The sequence below is a fragment of the Ascaphus truei genome, chromosome 4 (assembly GCF_040206685.1).
Source record: "Ascaphus truei isolate aAscTru1 chromosome 4, aAscTru1.hap1, whole genome shotgun sequence".
NCBI classification, from domain to species: Eukaryota; Metazoa; Chordata; class Amphibia; order Anura; family Ascaphidae; genus Ascaphus; species Ascaphus truei.
In genome coordinates this window covers 365,217,242-365,239,975 of record NC_134486.1, presented here as the reverse complement: position 1 = coordinate 365,239,975, position 22,734 = coordinate 365,217,242, and the positions used below count along the sequence as shown (strand labels likewise).

The following is a 22,734-nucleotide window of genomic DNA, read 5'->3' as shown; positions in this document are numbered from 1 at the left end:
TCCAAACGGAATAGCAGCACCCGGTAATAATTCAATGGGACAGTCATAAGAGCGATGTGGAGGAAGCATATCCGCGTTCTTCTTGTCACACACATCTAAAAACTCAGAGTAAGGAGCCGGCAGAAGATTTTCTTGAGACGAGGAAATCTTATGTATTCCTACACACTCTGGTATAGGAGTTTTAGGTAGACAGGCTAGCTGACAGTGCTCCGAGGGAAACGTGAGTGTCTTGGTCTTCCAGTCGATTAGTGGGTTATGGATCATGAGCCATGGAATTCCCAGAATCACTGGAAACAAAGGTGATGGAATGAGACCAAATGAAATCTTCTCCTGGTGATTGGGCTCCATGATTAGTGTTAAGTTACTGGTTTCATGGGTAACAGGTCCAGAGCTCAAGGGAGAACCGTCAACGACTTCCATCCTTTCTGGCGATTCCTTGGCTACAAATGATACCGAATTGTTCTTGGCGAATTCTATGTCCATAAAATTCCCTGCCGCCCCTGAGTCGACCATTACTGTGGTTGAAAAACGATGTGTTCCTTCCTCGATTATAATAGGAACCAGGAGGTGAGGGTGTAGCGAAGGAGGGTTATCTTTCCTTTGAGAAGCAGAGAGAACAGTTTTTGAAATAGCGTGCAGCTGATTTCTTCTAGCGCTCTGGAAAGAAGACTGCCTGGACTTGTTTGGGCAATCAGCGAGATAGTGCCCATCATTTCCGCAATATAAACAGAGATCTTCTGTTCGGCGTCTATTCCTTTCCCCGGTTGAGATGGGTCCCCGCAGTGTATTTACTTGCATCGGCTCCTCCTCAGTCTCCCTGGAACGTCTTGGGGTACTGACATCTCTAAACCTGGGGTTGCTTGGCATGAACCCCTGTCTCTCCAATCGTCTTTCCGTAAGCCTGCGATCAATTTGGATGCATAAACGAACAAAGTCCTGAAATCTCTCTGGGGTCTCCACCAGGGCTAGTTCGTCTTTAACTTGCTCCGAGAGACCCTGCCGAAAATGATATTTCTGCGCGGCCTCATTCCACTCAGTATCGTTAACCCATCTGCGGAATTCAGCGGCGTACTCAGCTGCCGAGCGTCTTCCTTGACGAAGATTGTTCAGAGTTGCCTCAGCGGTTGCACTACGATTTGGGTCATCAAAAATAAGACTCATGGCATCGATGAACTCCTCCAGATCCCTTAGTAGTTGGCTATCCTGTTCTAACATAGGGGAGACCCAAGCAAGGGCCTCATCCTTGAGCAGGGTTATGATCAGTCCAACCTTGGCTTCGTTGGTATTATAGATGGTAGGCTGAAGCTTGAACACATGTCTGCATTGATTAAGGAAATCCCAAAAAGATTGTCTTTTTCCTCCAAATTTTTCCGGAAGGGTTACACGGGGCGCGGTTTGCACAGTCAGAGTCTTTTGAACAGATGCAGTGATTAAAGCTGCACGTAGTTCACGGTTTTCAGCTTCTGCAGCAGCAGCTCGTTCCTCTGAGCGGAGGGCACATCCTTCCGCGCGGACGACACATTCTTCCCAGCGGGCATCACGTTCTACCTGGCGGGCATCCCGTTCTTTCCGGAGGGTATCCTGTTCTTCCACGTGACCAATACGTTTGATAAGGTGTCCTTGTTGTTCTTGGAAACCAACCATGATACGTTGTAAGTCCTGCAGTCTCCGAGCCTGGGCCAGGTCTGTTCCGGCGGAATCCATGGTAGGGCCTGTTTATTCTGTCAAGGATTGGACTTCGGCTGAAGTGGATCCCAGTGGCAGGAACAGCAGGGAGCGAAGTCAGGAAACAAGCAGAGGTCCGAGGCAGGCGGCAGGTAGCGAAGTCAGGAAACAAGCAGAGGTCCGAGGCAGGCGGCAGGTAGCGAAGTCAGGAAACAAGCAGAGGTCCGAGGCAGGCGGCAGGTAGCGAAGTCAGGAAACAAGCAGAGGTCGGCAACGAGGAAACTGGAACAGGATGGTAGCAATAGCTAGCACAGCAGTAAACACAGGAACCTTGCAGAAGCTAAGGAACCAGTATAAACATGCAAAGAGGAACAGGAAAGGGAGGTTTATATAGGCAGGCTGAGAGGTGGAGCACAGGTGCAGAGGTGTCAGGTATCAGAGTCTGGAATGTTCCTTAGTTTAGCAGCAGCACTCCCGGTGGGCAAATATAGGTACTGCAGTCTAGAACCAGACATTGAGAGTGGCAGCAGTCCCGGTGGCCAAGCAGGGGAACAGAAGGCTAGAGAATATTACAGCGAGGAGGGAGCGAGTGGGGGAGAGCATGGCGAGGAGGGAGAGAGTGGGGGAGAGCATGGCGAGGAGGGAGCGAGTGGGGGAGAGCATGGCGAGGAGGGAGCGAGTGGGGGAGAGCATGGCGAGGAGGGAGCGAGTGGGGGAGAGCATGGCGAGGAGGGAACGCGTGGGGGAGAGCATGGTGAGGAGGGAGCATGTGGGGGAGAGCATGGCGAGGAGGGAGCGAGTGGGGGAGAGCATGGCGAGGAGGGAGCGAGTGGGGGAGAGCATGGCGAGGAGGGAACGCGTGGGGGAGAGCATGACGAGGAGGGAGAGAGTGGGAGAGAGTGGGGGGGAGCATGGTGAGGAGGGAGTGCGTGGGGGAGAGCATGGCGAGGAGGGAGCACGTGGGGGAGAGCATGGTGAGGAGGGAGTGCATGGGGGAGATCATGGCGAGGAGGGAGAGAGTGGGGGAGAGTATGGCGAGGAGGGAGCGAGTGGGGGAGAGCATGGCGAGGAGGGAGAGAGTGGGGGAGAGCATGGTGAGGAGGGAGCACGTGGGGGAGAGCATGGTGAGGAGGGAGAGAGTGGGGGAGAGCATGGCGAGGAGGGAGCGAGTGGGGGAGAGCATGGTGAGGAGGGAGCATGTGGGGGAGAGCATGGCGAGGAGGGAGAGAGTGGGGGAGAGCATGGCGAGGAGGGAGCGTGTGGGGGAGAGCATGGCGAGGAGGGAGATAGTGGGGGAGAGCATGGCGAGGAGGGAGCGCGTGGGGGAGAGCATCGTGAGGAGGGAGCGCGTGGGGGAGAGCATGGCGAGGAGGGAACGCATGGGGGAGAGCATGACGAGGAGGGAGAGAGTGGGGGAGAGCATGGCGAGGAGGGAATGCGTGGGGGAGATCATGGCGAGGAGGGAATGCGTGGGGGAGATCATGGCGAGGAGGGAATGCGTGGGGGAGAGCATGGCGAGGAGGGAGAGAGTGGGGGAGAGCATGGCGAGGAGGGAATTTCTGGGGGAGAGCATGGCGAGGAGGGAACGTGTGGGGGAGAGCATGGCGAGGAGGGAGAGAATGGGGGAGAGCATGGTGAGTAGGGAGCACGTGGGGGAGGCCATGGTGAGGAGGGAGCACGTGGGGGAGAGCATGATGAGGAGGGAGAGAGTGGGGGAGAGAGTGCGGGAGAGCATGACGAGGAGGGAGAGAGTGGGGGAGAGCATGGCGAGGAGGGAGTGCGTGGGGGAGAGTATGGTGAGGAGGGAGCATTATAAATGGTGGTTATTTTTTTAAATTGTATGTTTCCAAGGGGGGCCCAGCTCATACACTTGCACTGTAACCCACAATTCAACAGTTCCGCCTCTTGCACAAACAAGTTCCCAATGATTCAGGCACAATGGGTCGAATTCACCAAGCGCCAGTACGGGTTAGCGCACGCGATCCTGCATTAACTAACATTGACTTGAACGGGAGTTAACGCCAGATCGGTTGTGCTGACCCTTACCGGCACTTGATGAATCGGCATAGACTCTTGCAGATAGGCATATAGGCACATCCACGTAGCAGAGCTGCAGGACAACTGACAAGGAAGGTGACTAACAAATGCAAGGGAGCAGAAAGAGGCAAATACAGGAGGAAAGCAATGAAATAACCTCTCTCATTGCGAGAAGTTCCAGACACAAAGCAAAGCCCTGTCTAATCTCCGTATGTATTACCCTCCTGGGCATGATGAAAAGCAGGGCGACACTGTGCAATGAAGGCTACCAAAATCTTGCCTATTTACTACACACATATGACTTTATACGTGTTTTGAATCAACATGAAAAGTTCTCATAGATGTAGCATGAACATGCGCTTATGTGCAACTAAAACTTATTAGGCTTGTTATATAGACGTCACAGTGATAGCAGCGCTGTGACTGGCGTGGCAGTGTCACGTGGCGCGGCAGCAGCACGAAAATATAAATTCTCATGTATTTGCTGTGATCTGCCGCGCCACCGCTCACTGTCGTGCACGCGCGCGGCTGAAGTATACAACGCCAGCCCTGGACACAGCCAATTCTAATAGACGCGCACACAAGCGCACTATATTACACGACTTAGGCTAAGGCCCCGCTCCCAGAGTCAGCGCACCCGCACTGCAGACAGGCGGTGCGCTGACATACACAGACCGCGATATGCGGTCTGTAGGGAGCGGGAGCCGGAGCGGGAGGTGGGCGGGAGTGGGAGGTTTGACAGGGAGGGGGGGCGTGGCTTGAGCGGAGGGACCCGCTACTCTCCCTCCCCCCCCTCCCTCCACGGACTCGGGCTGGAGCTGCTGAGGGTAAGTATTAAACACACACACACGCAGGCACTCATACACACACACACAGGCAGGCACTCACGCACTCATACACACACACACACACACACATGCGCACACACTGGCCGGCACTCACGCACTCATACACACACACACACACACACACACACAGAGGCAGGCACTAACGCACTCAGGCACACACATACACACACACACAGACAGGCACTCACGCTTTCACTCCACACTCCTCCCCGCTCCCCGAAGCCTCTCCTCCTCCCGAAGCCTCCCCTCCCCATTGGCTCACAGCCACACCACGTGACGCTTCAACGCTAGGGAACACCATTTTCTTGTGTCCCCTAGTGGCTGACGCGCCACAGCGTGTAGTGCTCTGTGCCGCCAGGGGGGACCGGGACCGGCTCGCGAGGATTCCCCTGCTGGTGGGGAACTCGCGACATGGCCGCCCGCGCCAACGAGCGCAGCGGGACCGAGGCCTTAGGCCTCGGGCATGGTGGCTCGGGCCGCGCTGATCAGCACTCCTGCTCTGCCTCGCCTGCTCAAACTGGAGCTTTTTTGTGTCCTGGCAGGCGAGGCAGTGAGCGCGCTTTGGGGGCGGGCAGAGGCGTGTCAGGAGGCGGAGGCGGGGCTAGTCCCTCGCTCCCATTGGATGTGAGCGGTCACTTGACCGCTCCTCCGCTTCCCCGAGCGGCAAATGTTAAACTTGCCTGTCTAGGCAAATTTTCACAGCCTCCGCACGCATCCGCACGCATCCGCACGCATGCGTAAGCGGCTGCTAAAGCCGCTCTGATAACAGATGCAGGGGGTAAGTGCATCTGCTCAGCGCGGCTCAGCACAGCTCATCCTACTATGTCCCAGGCCTTATATTGTGAAACAAATGTTAAATGCCTGTGACTGCATGTAGAGCCCTTTAGTGCCCTGTCATGCATTGCACGCTCCCATCCAGCAGCACAGGGGCTCGTGCCAATCCCAGGGAACAACCAGACTTCTTCCCATCCTATTATGACGTCACGGGGGTCCGGCCCTACAAGAAAATCGGGCCACGCCCCAATTCTGACGTCACGAGCACAAGCGAATGAAGTGACTCCAGCTCCCCAAGACAGAGGATATTAAGGGAGGAGTCAGCGGTGGCTACGCTACCCGGCAGCCCCTGATTGGCTATGCTGCTGATGGAGCGTCGGGATAGCCAATGGGAGGCGGACACGGCGGAAGGTTACCCGGCAGCAGGGTCGACAGACAGGAAAAACCGAGCAGATAAGCGATTGAGGAGACGAAGGCAGGTCAGGCAGAACCGTGCGCGTAGCGGCTCAGCGGAAGGACACCCGGTGGGACTATGGCGAGGGGTTTATTCGGTAAGAGGTGTGTGTGTGTGTGTGTGTGTGTGTGTGTGTGTGTGTGTGTGTGTGTGTGTGTGTGTGTGTGTGTGTGTGTGTGTGTGTGTGTGTGTGTGTGTGTGTGTGTGTGTGTGTGTGTGTGTGTGTGTGTCACTAACAGGGTATCTATACTAAAGCATCTCCCCTGTCCTCTATCATTTACTTGAGTGCAGCACAGTTTAATACTCCTGGGGTAAATTGTACCCGTATCAAAGAGCGAAGTATTCCATTCTCTCCCATTGTTTTTGCTGAATCTGTAACATTATGCCTAGGAAACGATGACCCCTGGGAAGCATGCCATTACTTTAATAGTATGATGGGCCGGGCCCAGCTTCCAGCCCTGCTAATGCACCAAACCCTACTAACTACTGCCCCACTCCCGGGCACCTTCTGCACATCACTTTACTGTCACCCCGAGCGAGGTCGGGGGATAAAGCAAGTGGAGTACTCCATGGGGGGGCGGGGGGGCTGCAGTGTATAGCACATCAATGTGTTTAATGTAAATATGACCCGTGCGACCCACCCTTTATCAAGATATGTGTTGCTGCCTCGTCATTTTATCCTGCAGTCCCCTCATTCCTGTCTCCTTAACTCCAAACTTCCTCCTCATTCTTCCTTTGGGCCTTCCACCATCCTTTTATTCTCCTTTTTTTTGCCTGCCTCATTTCCTTAGTTACCTCTACCCCTAAATGCCTCCATGTGCCAGCAGTCTTCATCACGCCTTGCTTCATTCTGCACCCACCTCAATCTATTCATCCCTTCCTTCCTCCTTTTGTACCTGCCTCCAGGGCTGCCGCCCCACTGGCATTCACCAAGCCCATTATCGCCAACTTTTTAAGCAAATATTCCAGCAGTGCTTACTCATAACTACAGTTTCCAAAAACATGTACTCCTTGGCCAATAACCTTAAATGCAGTGTATTTATATTAATTCCTCCAGTGTCTGCAAATCCAATGCAAGCTCTTCTGGGGGGGTGTATCAACGCAGTCCTGTTTGGTGCTGCAATGCACAAGGGCTCACAATGTCCCTAAATGTTGATATTTAGGAGTGGCCAACTACAGGCCTCAAGGGCCACCAACAGGTCAGGTTTTCGGGATATCCCTGCTTAAGCACAGGGGGCTCAATCAGTGGCTCAGTCAGTCACCTGTTCTGAAGCAGGTTCCTTAAAACCTAACCTGTTGGTGGTTGCCCTTAAGGACTGAAGTTGGCCACCCCTGCAGTAAGTTAACTTCACCCAACATGCTACTTCTTGGGCTCCTAAATCACCAGCTTGGCTGATAGCAGGTGTATGTTGACAGAGATATTAGAACCCTGAAGCTATTGATGGAGTGGGTAATGTTAATTAGGATTATATTTAACACCTGTAAGTGTTGTTCATGAAGGAATCAGATGTGGCATCAACAAGTGATGCAATTTCCACCCTATGCCTTTTATGAGGCTGTAAATGTATGAATGAAAGTTGTTGTAAAATGTTTTTTTAATTGTGCCATTTTTCATCTTCAGCACTCTGCTGTTGCACAAACCTGTGTTCAGAAGATCACGTCCACCCCTAAATCTGTTTTGCTTGCGGGGCATTAATCAAGACTAGATTACACTAGGCTAGGTCACCCTGCTGCTGCGCTGTACTCAGTCACGTCATATTCAACAATCTAATTGTCAGATGGATCCTGTATCTATCTCTGGTTTTCCCAACCAAAAGGCATGTAGGGAGGTGAAGAAAGGCTAACACAATTGGGGTTATTTGTTAATCTCCGGTAGTGCTGATCGGGGCACTATCGAATAGAAACTCCCATACTTGTCCCGATTGTCACTATTGGAGCATAATTAATAAAAACCCCATCATCTCCTGAAGACGGCAGATGCAGCAAGGATAACATGGTTAAAATGTTCATGAGTGAAACTGCTTCGATATGACAAAATGGAGTCTTTATCAGCCATAGTAGTAGTCACAGTTACAATAATTGTATATATGGTTTTCATCTGGTAATGTTTTTTTTTTGTATATGCCAATCCATGTTCTGTTTGTGTCTCTGTAGGTGCAGTGGTCTGCACACTGTTTCTTGCTGTGAGCAGTTTGTACTCCTCCAGTGATGTGGTAGAGTTAACACCAACTAACTTTAACCAAGAAGTTATCCAAAGTGACAGTTTATGGCTTGTGGAGTTTTATGCTCCCTGGTGAGTATTTGTACTCCTTCTGTGGTCAAACAATACTCTTTTACTATAGAACAGTATTTTCTCATGTGTTTCAAAAACGATTTTAATCCATTCTTGTTACAACGCACTGTTTAATTTAACATACATTGTAATACTTAACCTTTCCATGTATTGATCATTGGTCATCTTTGCAAAGAATCCCTTACCTCAGTGACGCAGTCACCTGTACTTGATTAAAAATGTGTATTTTGTTTTGAAAGGTGCGGCCACTGCCAGCGATTGACCCCAGACTGGAAAAAAGCAGCAACTGCCTTAAAGGTAACCATAATGCTTCAGAAAGGGGGATATGCAGTTGTGTATGGACAAATTAAGACTTATTTTGAAATGTTTTCGTCTGGTGGAAAAATGCCTTTTTAGAATCCGCTTGGGTCTGCGTTTTGTTAATTCTGTGCGTACCCTTTGATCCTAGTAGTGAAACTTGACCTGTCAAGGGGAAGGTGTGGGGCTGTGAGTGTGGGGAACATTTCTTACTGAATATCTTTTTAATCGCTATCACCTCTCCACACACTTCGTTTCCATCCCAGCAAGACGTGCCATCCATTAAAAAACAATTTCTTCAATAAACAGCAGGCATTCCTATTAATGGATGTCTTCTCAAACTGTCAAGCTTCTCTCAGTGGGAAAAGGTGGCACCGTGTGTGAAATAGATTACATTTAACAATTCCATCTGAGATGTCTTGTGGTTTTAATAAAGTCGTGGGGGGGGGGTTTGTCTCAGGATGTGCTATAATAAAAATGTGTTCACGATACTGAATTGAAGATTAGAGGGGCTAGTATGCAGGGTGATGTAAACCCCACACAACCTACAAGGGCAAAATCTTATAGACAAGAGTGGCCAACTCCAGTCCTCAAGGGCCACCAACAGGTCTGGTTTTAAGGATATCCCTAGGTGGCTGTCATTGACTAAGCCATATGTGCTGAATCGGGGATATCCTTAAAACCGGACCTGTTGGTGGCCCTTGATGACTGGAGTTAGCTACTCCTGCTATATAGCATAAGACACTGCACTCTCCAAATAGTATTTCCAAAAAATATATTCTAAAAATACAGAAAGTATTAAAGCAAAATATATTAATATAGTAACCATGGTATCCGACCACTGGCATGACGTCTTGGGGTACCAACCCCATCATCAGGTAACGCCTCATAGCCTTTGATAGGATGCCACTTTGTCCCTATTTGTATGTTTTGCTTTGTCTTTTGTATATTGATTTTACTCATTGTTGCTTGTTTTCTGTATTTTTGTAATGGGTTAATGTTTTGGTTTTGTTTGAGTGCAGTGTTTTTTATTATGCTCCCATTTAGATTTAGTATAGGTTGGAGAAATGTTCACAAGGATATGTTGGTGTGATAACAATGAAGATGTGTATAGATATTTGGACTCCTTGCAAGGATTTCATGTGCGTTTCTTCCCATGCTGACAGGGGGTGGTGAAAGTGGGTGCTGTTGATGCGGACAAACATCAGTCCCTGGGCGGGCAGTATGGGGTGAAAGGCTTTCCCACCATCAAGGTATTTGGAGCAAACAAAAACAAACCGGAAGATTATCAAGGTAAATGTGGCTTTCTAGGACTCAAAACACTATCTTTTTTTATTAAATGTATTGTTTTCAGACGAATTGGCTACTTGTATATAAAGCAGACTCCCCTTGGATGACAGTCCATAAAATAAACATTCAGTTCTTTGTAGGACTATGTAGCTGTGTTTATGGAAAATATATATATCTCTATCACCTGTGGGGAAAAATATATACAGGCATACCCCGGTTTAAGGACACTCACTTTAAGTACACTCGCGAGTAAGTACATATCGCCCAATAGGCAAACGGCAGCTCACGCATGCGCCTGTCAGCACGTCCTGAACAGCAATACCGGCTCCCAACCTGTACCGAAGCTGTGCGCAAGCGTGGAGACTATAGAGCCTGTTACAAATGCGTTGTTTACATCAGTTATGCACGTATATGACGATTGCAGTACAGTACATGCATCGATAAGTGGAAAAAAGGGTAGTGCTTCACTTTAAGTACATTTTCGCTTTACATACATGCTCCGGTCCCATTGCGTACGTTAATGCGGGGTATGCCTGTATAACTTTAGTTATTTTATATTGTACGCTCCTATTTAGACATTTCATAATGAAGCTAATTTAAAAGATTCACAGTTTGCCCTAAAGACACATACTTTAAATGCTGCTTTCATAGTCAATTTAGCTCCAAAATACATGTTTTCAGAGCTTGATCTGTAGCCTTCATATCCTGTTTGGAGCTCCTGGTCAGCCTAGACGTGTCAGTCCAATAAATGTTGTTTTTTCATTTGTTATGGCACTAAATGGGTATAATTCACAGTACCTTGATTACATTTCTGTCACTGTCCCTTTTATTGAAGGCAGAGGAGAGGATGAAAAAAGCTGCTCCTCCCTTAACTTTCTATTACTAGCGCTGTGTTTGACTGAAAACCTCAAGCGCAAGGGGAGAAAAGGAAAACAATCATTATTAAACTAACCAACTCAGACAGGAGAAGTCACTGGGAAATTATAATTGGTTAAAATGTTTCTTCAAGGAAATAATAAAATCAACCACAACTAATGCGGCTTTATGTGGACGTATTTTTATTCCCATGTATAGGTGGGAGGACCAGTGAAACCATAGTTGATGCCGCATTAAATTCCCTCCGATCGTTTGTAAAGGACCGACTAGGTGGAAGAAGCGGTGGATCTGATTCTGGAAAACAGGTAGGTGTTCGCCAATGGTCTTGGGTCCATGGTTTTAAGTATTTTATATCCACTTGCTCTTTCAGCTGAAACCTACTAGTTTGCAGTATAAGGTGGCAGGTCTTTTAGACACTTAAGAGTTATAAACGTTCAAACAATTAGTGACCGTAACCCATGGCTACATGGTTATTATACTTCATAGACCTCCAATTGGAGAGACCTCTTCGTACATCACCTGTGAATTGCGTTTCACGTCCCTCTGTTGGCAAATAGGCTAAATGTCCTTTTTGTTGATTGTAATTGAAACCTGAATAATTCATGCTGCCTTTTGTCAGTGTAATAAGAGAAATCGATTTATTTCTCCCAGGCAATCTACAGTATTTATATGTTTCTGATTTATTTTGTTTTCCAGTACAGAGGCGATAGTAGTGGTGGTGGTGGCGGCAGTGGTGGTAAAAAGGATGTAATCAATCTAAATGACGACAACTTTGACACACAAGTACTGAATAGTGAGGATGTGTGGCTTGTAGAGTTTTACGCCCCTTGGTGTGGTCACTGCAAAACGTAAGTGTTTACTGTTTGCTTATATAATTGGGCGTCCCGTTGTGCATGTAACATCCCCTTTCTTTTCTTTTTACTTTTGTGTAATACATGAGCACTTTTTTTTTTTGTAACAACTACAAATATATACTGGCAGAAAAGATCAGATGTCTTCTACAGTTTCCTCTATTGTCATTGATGCCTTTACCAGGGATGGCCTACTACTGTGAAGTGCTATGTACATTAATGGCGCTATATAAATAAAGACATACAATACAATGGCCAACACCAGTTCCCAATGGCCACCAACAGGTCAGGTTTTCAGAATCTCTGCCTCAGCACAGGTGGCGCAGTCTTCAACTGAGCCTCTGATTGTGCCACCTGTGCTGAAGCTGGGATATCCTGAACCTGACCTGTTGGTGGCGTTTGAGGAACAGTTGGCCACTGCTGGCCTAGACCCTAAAGTAAGACTATTTTGCATGGTTTTTTAAGGTGTTGCTGAATATGTAACGCCTTATTCGTGTAAGTTGTTTTGCGTGACTGCATTAAGAGACTTTTTTGTAGTTTTACAAAGCATGAAGATCCCATACAGATTAGCAAAATGGCTGGCATCCTACACGCTGTCTGTAACTTGTCAGGGCCAGTACAACCTCCAAGAACTTTGTAACACATTTATGATTTGCAAAGTGGATCTTCATGCGTTAACTAAAGCTTTGGTACTTACAGTTTTAAAGGCATGATTTCTAAAAAATAAAACAAATTATTTGTATTCTAGTTTGGAGCCTGAATGGGCAGCTGCTGCCACTGAAGTTCAAGAACAAACCAAAGGAAAAGTCAAATTAGCCGCAGTAGATGGCACTGTGAGCCAGGTGTTAACCAGTCGCTATGGGGTGAGTGGAACATAAAATAGTCCAGTATTTACCTCCTGGTAACCATAAAGGGCAGTGGGTAATTCCCATCATTAGCCATCTCTGCACCCCTCATACATTCTAAACCTAACTTACTGTACTTTAATGTATTGTCATGGTTCGTATATAATTTGGCATTGAGACATACATGTTATAAAAAGTTGTTTTAAAAATGCAAATGAGGTTTTCATTCCATAGAGGGAAAGAACACTTTAAATGTATTTTGTACATCACAAATCAGTATGCATTGTTTTAACTGTGTGGTTTATATTGTAATTTTAAATAGATTAATATCAACAACAAAAAAAGCGCTGCCCCCCACCTTTCTATCTATTATAGTCTTTGCAAATTGCACTCCATTTGAATTGCAATACATGGTTAGAAAGTAAATCATATTTATTGAGTTTTCTGTGAATTATAGAATACACATACGTCATGCGCAAGTCCTCCTTTGTATGTGTATAATAAAATGTTCAGTCTCAAACAGCAGAAAACACCTAGAAGTTTAAAGATATGTAAATCCCTTCTGCGCTGACTCGATACTGCTCAATAACGCCTTGACATTTGCTGCTGTGAGAACCTGAAGAGGTATTTCATTCTGCAGGATTTATAAATCTAAGCAGACTTATCAAGAGACCTTATTTATCCTGCTAATTTGCTGTTTAAGAGCCAGTTCTCATGCTTGTGGCGGAGGAGTGAAATAAGTCTTGGGTCTCTTGTTGAGAAGACTTTTCAGAACTTCCTTGTTTTTATATATAGATCAACTTGTCAAATAAGATACTGCAAATAGAAGTAAAACAAGCTGGCAGGCGTGTTCAACTCTGGCCCTCAAGACCCCCAACCTCAACCGGTCAGGTTTAAGGCTATCCCTGCACCACCTGTGCCAAAGTAGGGATATCCTCACCACCTGACCTGTTGGGGGGGGAGGGGGGTTATTTGGCTGCCCCTGTCATATTCTAACAATACTGCTGACTTGTGATGGTCATTTTGTAATATTTGCCTGTTTTATTTCTTTTTCCCTTAGATCAGAGGATTCCCCACAATTAAGATTTTTCAGAAGGGAGAAGACCCAGTTGATTACGACGGTGGACGGACCAAAGCTGATATTGTTGCTCGTGCTCTTGATTTGTTCACTGCGCATGCACCAGCTCCTGAGCTTTTTGAGGTAGGGGCAGCACCGTTTATGTATTTTTCCTGTTAAGTGTTTTGCGATAATTGAGGTTTACCAAATCTGAGGTGCAACTTAAAGATGCCTAATATGTTGCATAATTGAAGACTGTTTAACAGCTTTGCAAGTTTAGGCATCAAAGCTTAAATGGTACCAAGCAGCATAGCAAATATAGAATTATACAGTAGCTATTGCTTTCATTTTGAGGCAAGCAAGAGCCTCTTTCTAGGGGAAAAAAATGCAGATGTTTGATCAGGGCTTAGTTATTGTATATACAATTACAGTTAAAGAGAACACACTAAGTGTACATATTCATGTGAATGATGAGAATGCAAAGTTAGAGCATTTTGTGCACACAATGTCTTTTGATGGACTTGGGCTTCAGTGCGCGTCCTTTGCTGGGTGTATTTAAAAAGTTGAGTTCTAACTAGGCTTGTGTTCCGCAGGTCTTGAATGAAGATCTTGTAAAGAAGACTTGTGAAGCACACCAGTTATGTGTTGTTGCTGTGTTGCCTCATATCCTTGACACAGGTAACAAAACACAATTCACCCCAATAACCCCCCCCCATCAACAGATTATTTTCAATATCCTGTAGTGTATTAATATGCATTTATCCAAAGTACCCAACATTCTAACGTTGCTATGTGACCGCAGCATGTATTTCCCAGTGTGACAGGATGGTTTGCTGGGGGGGAGGGGGGTGTTTGTGGCCGGTTCTATGTGTCAAATTTAGGTGACTGACATAGATTTTTAAAATTGTACATTTCTCTGATAAATGCTTTTTCTTTTGGCGAGAAGGTGGTTTTTATAATATCTCTATATCTCAAACTTCGCCTAATCTTTCATGGTTACATGGTTTGTAAACTGTTGCATCTGCATGGATCCAGTCTTTTTTTTTTCTTCTTGATTGCAACATCATTTGCTCCTAGAAATGGAGAGAACACTAATTACCAGGTGACATTTTGACCTCAGTAGACCTGGAGAAACTTGAAACGGGCTTATTTTTACAAATGTTGCAAATAAGGATAGACGTTGCTGTAGGGGGAATTTTAGTTTCTTTAAGGAAGCCGATTGCAAGTCTCTTTTACAAAATTACTTTAGTAGATACAAATAAAATGGTTATACAGACGTAGTAAGACTTGCTGTCTACAGGGCCGCAGACGAAAAAGTAAATGTTCGCTGTGTGGGGGACAGTCTGCCGCAGTTGCGTCGCTGGGGGGTCCGTGCCGCCTCCCGCAGTGTTAATCCAGTGATGGTCACGTAATAGATGGTATCCTGTTCTTACCAGTGGTGAAGAAAGGATGTTTTTCATACATACATTGTAACAATAATCTGAAATTCTTTGCCACGTAGTCCTGGTCCTATTTGGTGGGACCGTGTCTTTCCTTCACTCTGGGTGGGAGAATGGTGGTGTGTGTTTTTAACGGGTAATGTTTGTCGGCGATTGGGAAGAGGAAACACTTATGGCTTGTGCGCTGGCCTTGGCATGTTGACATGACCACCCCCCAATACAGTGATCTTTAACGAAATTCCCGCTATTAAACAGGTGCTGCTGGACGAAATGCCTACTTGGAAGTAATGCTGAAATTGGCTGACAAATACAAGAAGAAAATGTGGGGGTAAGACGCTGAGAAATGACTAAGAACAATTCTGTTAATGAAGTAAAAAATGGTTGTTTTTTAAAATAAAATATTAATGTTCACTAAAAGCAGCAGTTCCATTGGCAAGAAGTCCATTTTACGTTTAAATTAAAGCAATCACCTGAGTTGTTTTCGGTTTTGTTAATTGACAGGTGGTTAAGTTTTTCGTTTGTGGGGTGACTATTACGACAGTGAAATGCTCTTTCTGTACGTCACATTTTGCTATTGACGTACAGAATTATTGGGGGATGTTTCTCAATCTCATTTACTGTTCTGCCATGTTCCTAACAGAAAATGAATGATCAGCTGTTACTTTAAATAATGAGGTTATACTTTTTTATTTTAAGGTGGCTGTGGACAGAGGCTGGGGCTCAGTCGGATCTTGAGACCTCTCTGGGCATAGGAGGCTTTGGTTACCCTGCCATGGCAGCCATCAATGCAAGAAAGATGAAGTTTGCACTTCTGAAAGGCTCCTTTAGCGAGCAGGGAATCAATGAGTTCTTACGGTAAAAAAAAAATGTTTCTTTATTGCCGTTTTTGATGTTGCTTCTCCACTTACTGAGCTTGGCTTTTGTTTGGCTGCCACCCTAGCCACAGAACTAGTGTCTTTCAGATCATCTTCCATAGACTAGTGACATTTGGCTTAAGTCAAGCTAGTAGTTGCACACTTCGTATATGTGCTGAGTGTAGATCCATTCCTATGTCTGCAACTTTTTCATTATTTTAAATCGAGAGAATTTGCACCAAGCCTTACATTACTGGTCTTTGATGTAGGACTCAGACGATTGTGGGTTCTTCTTGTCCATGGTTTGGTCACTTAAGCCAATATTTACCAAGCGATGCTCATCTGTAAGGGACCTTTTTATTACCATTTTATCTTGCAGATTAGCATTGTCTAGTAAATCTGGATTTGTATGTTTTAGTGTACCAAAATTAAGGCGCGTATTTACGCAGCGTTGTTTATGTACCAATCCGCAACAGAAGGTCTTTTTAAAGGCAAGCACCACTTCGTAGATCTGGCTTTTAAGTCCTGCAGGTCAATCATTCATTTTGCATGTTAATCGCATTCCTTTAATGTTTAATCTGACGGCTTGATGTACTCTGCTCGAGGTGGGTTTCTGGCCTGTCTTGACATCTCCTGTTTTCCAATTCCTGATTTAGAGAGCTCTCCTTTGGCCGCGGTTCTACTTCACCCGTAGGTGGAGGCGCAATTCCTAAAATTAACACTGTAGAACCATGGGATGGCAAGGATGGAGAGGTAAGAAAGATCTTCAGTTGTATATTAGATATTTCTAGCGATAACATAATTGGGGTAATGGTCACTGTGTGCACCACAGATTACTACTACTTTTGGAAATGGAATAGTAGCTAGTAGGTTTTCATAGCGTTCATACACCTCCATGGAAAGCAGCATTCATGACAATTAACCCAGAGTTGGTAAACTCCTATTAAAACCAAAAAGTTGACTTTAAATTGGCAATTTTCTCTTGTAGCTGCCAGCTGAAGATGATATTGATCTTAGTGATGTAGATCTTGATGACTTCGACAAAGACGAACTGTGAAGAAAACAATCCTCCCTGTTTTATTGTTACATCCCTTTTCTTGGAAGCGTTTGCAGTCAGTGGACATCAGCCCGTCCTGTAAATTGGGTGGGTGGAGTGATGAATAAATTAATAAATGGGCACCTGGAAACAAGGATTGCAACTCAACCAATGGACTGTGCCTCTTGGGAGAACACTGAAAAATTCTATGAATTGTTGTAACAGTGAAGTTCATTGTATTCTGTTTATATTTTGCAAGAACCTGACTGTTGTAAAACTTGTTTGGGGGGTGGGGGGAGGGAAAATGGGGGTTTGAAGAATTGGATGGAGAAACCCCTAGACTGTACGGCCTTTAAAATGTGTTTCCATGGCTGACACTGCGATCATTTTTGTTTACGTATATTCAGTTTTGTTTTTGTTATCTGCAAATTAATCAGCTTGTCTAAATTTATGAATAAAAATATTTTTGACATAGTGTGGTCTTTTTCCTTTTGAAAAACGGGGGGGAAAATATTTTCTTCTGCACTTGGCTCTATTCTTCCCTTGAGGGGTACTACAATGCATTGCAAATCCATTCAACAGCAATGTTTTGTATTTGTAAAATACAATTTATTTTAAATAAGGTTTTATGCTTGAACAGAAGTCTTGTTATTTTAATTTACTGTAAAAAGTTATCTATAAAATACAATTCTCAACGAAATTGTACAACAATTATCCTTAAGTGCCTTGGCAAATGTGCTGCGTTTTTTCAAATCCTCAATTGTTAAACAATGTTATTAGTGTCTAAAGTATGTGATCCTGAACTGATTTTTTTTTATTTTTTATTTTTTACGCAAATACAATATGTGACAGCCGAGTTTGAAGCATCCAATTGTAATCTCTGCATCATGTATTGCAGGGGTGGCCAACCTGACAGCATTTGGGATGGCACCTGATGAAGGAGCAAAAAAAAAAAAAAAAATCGACTGAAATCGCTTTTAAGGAAAAGAACAATACAAAATCCTTAAAATTAAAAAACATAATTAACATACATTTTGAAAACCTTTTGTATAACTTTTTTAAATATTCAAAACCAATTAAAATCATTACATTTAAATGATTCCCTATTCTTTTATGAGCAGCTGGTTTCGGCAATGAGCTTTGTTAAAAATAACTACGGCTCTGTATTGACAGACGCTCGTGGGCGCCGTCTGCTGTTAACCTCAATCATTCCTAATATTGAGAAACACTAACATACAAGATCTGAAATCACATTGAGAGAGACATTTATATATAATTTTTTATTTTAGTTGGGATTTAAAGTTTTATTTTTTTATTTTATTTTTTAGATTTTTTTTTTTTATGTGGTGTGCAGCAGATAACACTTTCTTTTAAAGTATTATACATAGTGTGAGCTTTCCAAAAATCTTATGGTATCTAGTCATTTACTAAAATCATATCCTATGATGACTTGAGCAATTAATGATTTTTTATATACTGTATATGGGAAATTTGCATGTCATTTCCCAGAATCCCTTGCTGCAGTGGAAGCACTGTATACTAGGTGATAATGGTGAAAAGCAGGGTTGCAGACCTGTCTAAGACATGTGAATGTGCTCACAAGTCATATTTTTATATGGTGGAGGGATTTTTAGTCACCTTTTCACCCACCATAACTTAAATGTGTGGTGAAGACCTACTCATGTCTCAAGTTGCAAAGCCAGTACAACCAACCTCACACTGATGAGACCCACAAGGTTGAAACAGTCTGTCTGAGTGGGTTTATTGGCTTTGCATCTCATCCCAGGCTATGTTTAAAAGCAGCATGCATTGGCTTAAGGGTCTAACCATGTAATGTGGTCTTGAGACAAAAGGTGGCACTGTGCTCCTTTGCATGTCATTTCCCAGAATCCCTTGCTGCAGTGGAAGCACTGTATTCTAGGTGAAAAGCAGGGTTCCAGACCTGTCTAAGACATGTGAATGTGCTCACAAGTTGTATTTTTATATGCTATACGGTGGAGGGATTTTAGACACGTACACACACGCTTGAAGCAGGGGTCTCCGGAGCTAAAGCCCATTCATTTCAGCTCTGGTGACCCCCCCTGCTTCCTGAGATGCAGACCAAAGGGGATGCTGGTATCTCGGCAAAGTTTTTTAAGCTCCCGCTTCACATGGGCCAAGAGGAAGCTGAACCTGATGATGTCAACGCTTCCTATTGGCCTGCAGGGCGCGGGAGCTTTGAAACGCCGCCATTGCATGAACTCTGCTAGCCTAGTGGAGTGGCTACCGGCACCCCTTATGGAGGTCTATCTCCGGAAGCAGGGTGTCCCCGGAGCCCAAATTAATGGGTTCAGCTCTGAAAAAGCCCCTGCTTCAATTCTAATTTATTTTATCTCCAATCTACAGCTTGAGTTGCCGCTTTAACATGATTGAATCATAATATTTTATTTGTAAACCACTGCGTATTGTTGGTACTGTATATACCGTTAGAAAGAAATACACTTACATCAATTTTGTTTCAACCTTTTATTTGAATGTTGGCCAAAGAAAATGTACGCTGGGTACAAAGAAAAGTTCCCTTCTAAAATTTACAAATAATAAATACTGTGAAGTTACAGTTACTTCTTTTCTTTACAATAGAGACCCTCACAGTGACCGCTTTCTTACAGGTCAGATAAAACCATTCTAATTTATATGCTAGGTGACAATTTCTACACAGCATAACAGAATGGGCAGGTTACTAGTAGCTAAAACTCACTATATATCTCACATTTTTTTCAAAGTTTGGTGTCTAGTGAAGGGTTAAATCAATGTACAAGTTAACGAAGGTTATTGCCCTGGTAGAATATTAATCAAAATCCAAACTAGTAAGGTCAATCTTAAAGAAGACATATGGGTAATAATCTTGGTTGCTTATCTGTAGACCAGGGATATCCATACCACACTGTGAATGGAGAGAAGAGAGGCATTGTGGTCAATGTGTTGCAATGAGCACAAAATACACGCAGCATCAGCTATTTAACAGGTTCACGATTAAGGGGCCTATGCAGAGAGCAGCGCTATTTCAAAACTCGCCATTTTTTGGAGAAATTCGCGCAGAAAACAGCAGAAAATGGCGAGTTACGAAAAACGCGCCAATTTTTTTTTCTATTTCTAAAACTCGCCTCGCGGCTGGCGAGAACCTCCATCTCGCCAGTTTTAAAAATATCCTAATGCAGAGAGGCGCGAACGGCATCTAGCGGCTGTTCGCGCCAATAAAATGGCGCGATTGTCTCCTTTTTGCCTCGCCAGGAAAAGTTGGCAAGAAGCTGCCGCTCGCGGCCATAGGAAAGGAAAAAAAAAGGCGCAAATTTTTTTTAACACATTTCTGCAGCGCGCATCTCGCTAATTTAAACTCGCCACAAGCATTCATGTTAAACATAGCAGAATTCGCACATTTCTGCATATGGAGAATAAAACTCTCCAAAAAAGCTACTTTTTATTAAACTCGCCAATTTTAAAATTCGCTGCTCTCTGCATAGGCCCCTTAATCTGGAACGATTTGCCTTTGGGAATCATTGTTAACTGCGAAACGTAAAAGCAATACATTAACAATATTAAAATAGTTATTATAATAGTTATTATTCTTTACCTCTGTCTACAGTTGGCTGTAGAAACAGAGCATTCATTTTATAGCACATTTAATCACTGCCTAGAAGAGCCTGCAGACTAATGTATTGCAAAGCAGGCACTGGTCCTTATTCTGTAATTTGTGATACGAGCAGATGATGTGCTAAACGTATTGACGTCAATACGGCTTTTCATGCGATTGCACATCATCTGCGCTTATCACACCTTGCAGAATAATGACCACTGAGTCTTGTACTGTCACTTCAGAGGCCAGCATATTAACCACTAACTGGAACCTCGCCTATTTTAGAGCAGTTCAAAATAATCACAAAAGGAATGGATTTAACATGCCTAGGGAAGCCCTTGGATAGAGAAACTAACTCCGTAACCGAGGGGTTTCTTCATATACGACGAATGCAGCTTATGCAATAGGAGGCCTCTTGATTCCCAAGACACAGTTTTAATAAATAAGCCAAGAATAGGAGAAAACTAATAATAAGGAAAAAATATCTTCCAAAAGTTATAGTAGGTGCCTGCCCCTAAGAAAGTATGGCCACACAAAAAAAATATCAAATAATAGAAAAATAGAAGGCAGCACTCAATCAGCAAGACTCACTGTTCATTGGTCCTTGCAAGGAATTCATTCAGAAACTGATTTTGTTCCAATAAAAGAACAGCATTTAATTCACACGCGAATAATACAGGCCTCTATGGACCCTTCGTCAGGTGTCCAACATTGCAACTTTTAAGTCTGCATTGTTGGAATCTCTTCTTGGTAAAACTAGAACATGGGGCTCTTCTGATATATGACTGTACAATGTATTCGCTGTTTATACTGCAGATACTGAACTGTACAAATAAGCACCTTGCATGTCACTTTTCTTTTCCCTCCAGTAGCGCCCAACAGGTTGAAAAACCAGCACATTTTTGTCTTCAGCCCAATACTTACATCTTTCATGTTGGAGGCGGCAGCTTCATCCAGGTGCCTGAAGATGGCATAGAGCACATCTCGTAATCGTTTCGTAGACTTCTTATTGGGCTGTAGAACCACTGCCTGAAAGTTCACTGGCAGCCCATACCTTGAACACAGATACAAGTAGATAGTTGGCCATCCCATTAGTCCCAGCACAATACAAACTTAAAGGAGCAATTCATGCCGTTTACAATTTGTACATTTTTAACACAGGTTTGAAGCAGGGAGTCTCCGAACCTGAACCTCATTAATTTCCTGCTTCTGGGAGCTAACGGGTTTAAAGCTTCCGCGTCACGTGGGTCAATAGGAAGCCGAACCGGATGACATCACGGCTCCTTATTGGCCCTCGGCGCGGGAACTTTGAAACGCCGCCATAACGTGAACCCTGCTAAGCAAGCGGAGCAGCTACCGGTGTATATCCGGAAGCAGGGGGTCCCCAGAGCGGAAATGAATGGGGTTCAGCTCGGGAGACCCAATGCTTCAATCCAATGTAAAAAAAAATGAGAGAGAAAAACGCCATGGATTGGTGCTTTAAATAGCCTTATTTAATCGCTTCTGTGCCAATTGGGCCAGATGAACACTGATGAAGTTATATTGTACAGAGCTTTCAAAACCTTAAGGTCCCTTCATGTGTGTAATGTTACATTTTGCTGTGATTGGAACGTACATATGGACTAGAGATTAGTGAGATTTTAAAGCTGTGTACACTGTAATATCATCTATAACAAAAAAACGAATAAAATATATTGCAATGCACAACAAATCTTGTCTCTATTCAAATAGGACTGATTTTATTTTCATGAGCTAAATGAAATCTTCCCAATAATTAAATAGGCATTATTTTGTTCTTACCTGAGGACAGATTCAACAAAAACACGCAGGGCTTTTAAATGAATCCAGGCGATAAAAGCTTCACTGAAGTTCACTTTCAGCCAGCGCAGTAGAGGTCCCTAGAAAATACCATGTACTCATCAAACCTGGGTCATCTCTCACAATGTAGTGGCATGCAGTGGGTGAAGTGGTCAATCTTTAATGTGAGAGAGTGCAAGTGTTGCATTGATAATCTCACCAAGGGCCGCTGACGGGGGGAGAGCCAGGACAACTGGTCTGGGCCCGGCGGTTGCAAGGGGGCTTGGCCGTCCGGCGCTGGAAGATGTTCCAGAAAACATCTGTGTCTGGCTGCTGAGCCCCTTCTTTCCCCCACCCCTGCAGCGGGCCTCTCTGCCCTGCTGCGGCCCCGCCTTCAATGTAAGCCCCACCTCCGGACGCTGCAAATTTGGCTCCCCTGGAAGTCAGTCCCAACTTCCGCATCCAACCGCGGGATCGGCGCAGCATCGGAGGCCACCTCCCAAGGTTAGGGTTTGTGTGTATTGGGAGAGGAGGGATTATTATGTGTATTGGGAGAGGGGGCATTATTATGTGTATTGGGGGGTTGTCAGTGTGTATTGGGGAGGGGGTGTGGGGAGAGGGGCTTAGTGTGTATTGGAGAGGGTGGGGATATTGAGTGTGGGGGGTAGGGGTGTGTGAAAAGAGAGGTGAGTGTGTGAGATAGAGAGG

At 44.8% G+C, this 22,734-nt stretch overlaps 2 protein-coding genes across 6 annotated transcripts in view; one reads left to right on the top strand and one right to left on the bottom strand.

The window, feature by feature from the left end:
* Positions 1–5,716: 5,716 nt before the first annotated feature.
* Positions 5,717–17,091, top strand: PDIA6 (protein disulfide isomerase family A member 6). Its single transcript, XM_075598360.1, has 13 exons — positions 5,717–5,875; positions 7,933–8,071; positions 8,311–8,368; positions 9,535–9,661; positions 10,733–10,839; positions 11,231–11,382; positions 12,134–12,248; positions 13,291–13,431; positions 13,881–13,965; positions 14,982–15,054; positions 15,423–15,581; positions 16,237–16,333; positions 16,569–17,091. Exons 1-13 carry the CDS (start codon positions 5,857–5,859, stop codon positions 16,635–16,637), a joined length of 1,341 nt encoding a protein of 446 aa, XP_075454475.1. The 5' UTR covers positions 5,717–5,856; the 3' UTR covers positions 16,638–17,091.
* Positions 17,092–19,124: 2,033 nt separating this feature from the next.
* Positions 19,125–22,734, bottom strand: part of ATP6V1C2 (ATPase H+ transporting V1 subunit C2) — a 72,709-nt gene continuing 69,099 nt past the window's right edge. For all 5 annotated transcript variants that reach the window (XM_075598356.1, XM_075598359.1, XM_075598355.1 and 2 more), the window contains exons 11-13: positions 22,030–22,127; positions 21,154–21,283; positions 19,125–19,539 (exon numbers count right to left, since the gene is read on the bottom strand). In XM_075598356.1, the coding sequence (XP_075454471.1) occupies positions 19,444–19,539; positions 21,154–21,283; positions 22,030–22,127 (324 nt within the window). In that variant the 3' untranslated portion in view covers positions 19,125–19,443. The remainder of the gene's footprint in view (positions 19,540–21,153; positions 21,284–22,029; positions 22,128–22,734) is intronic.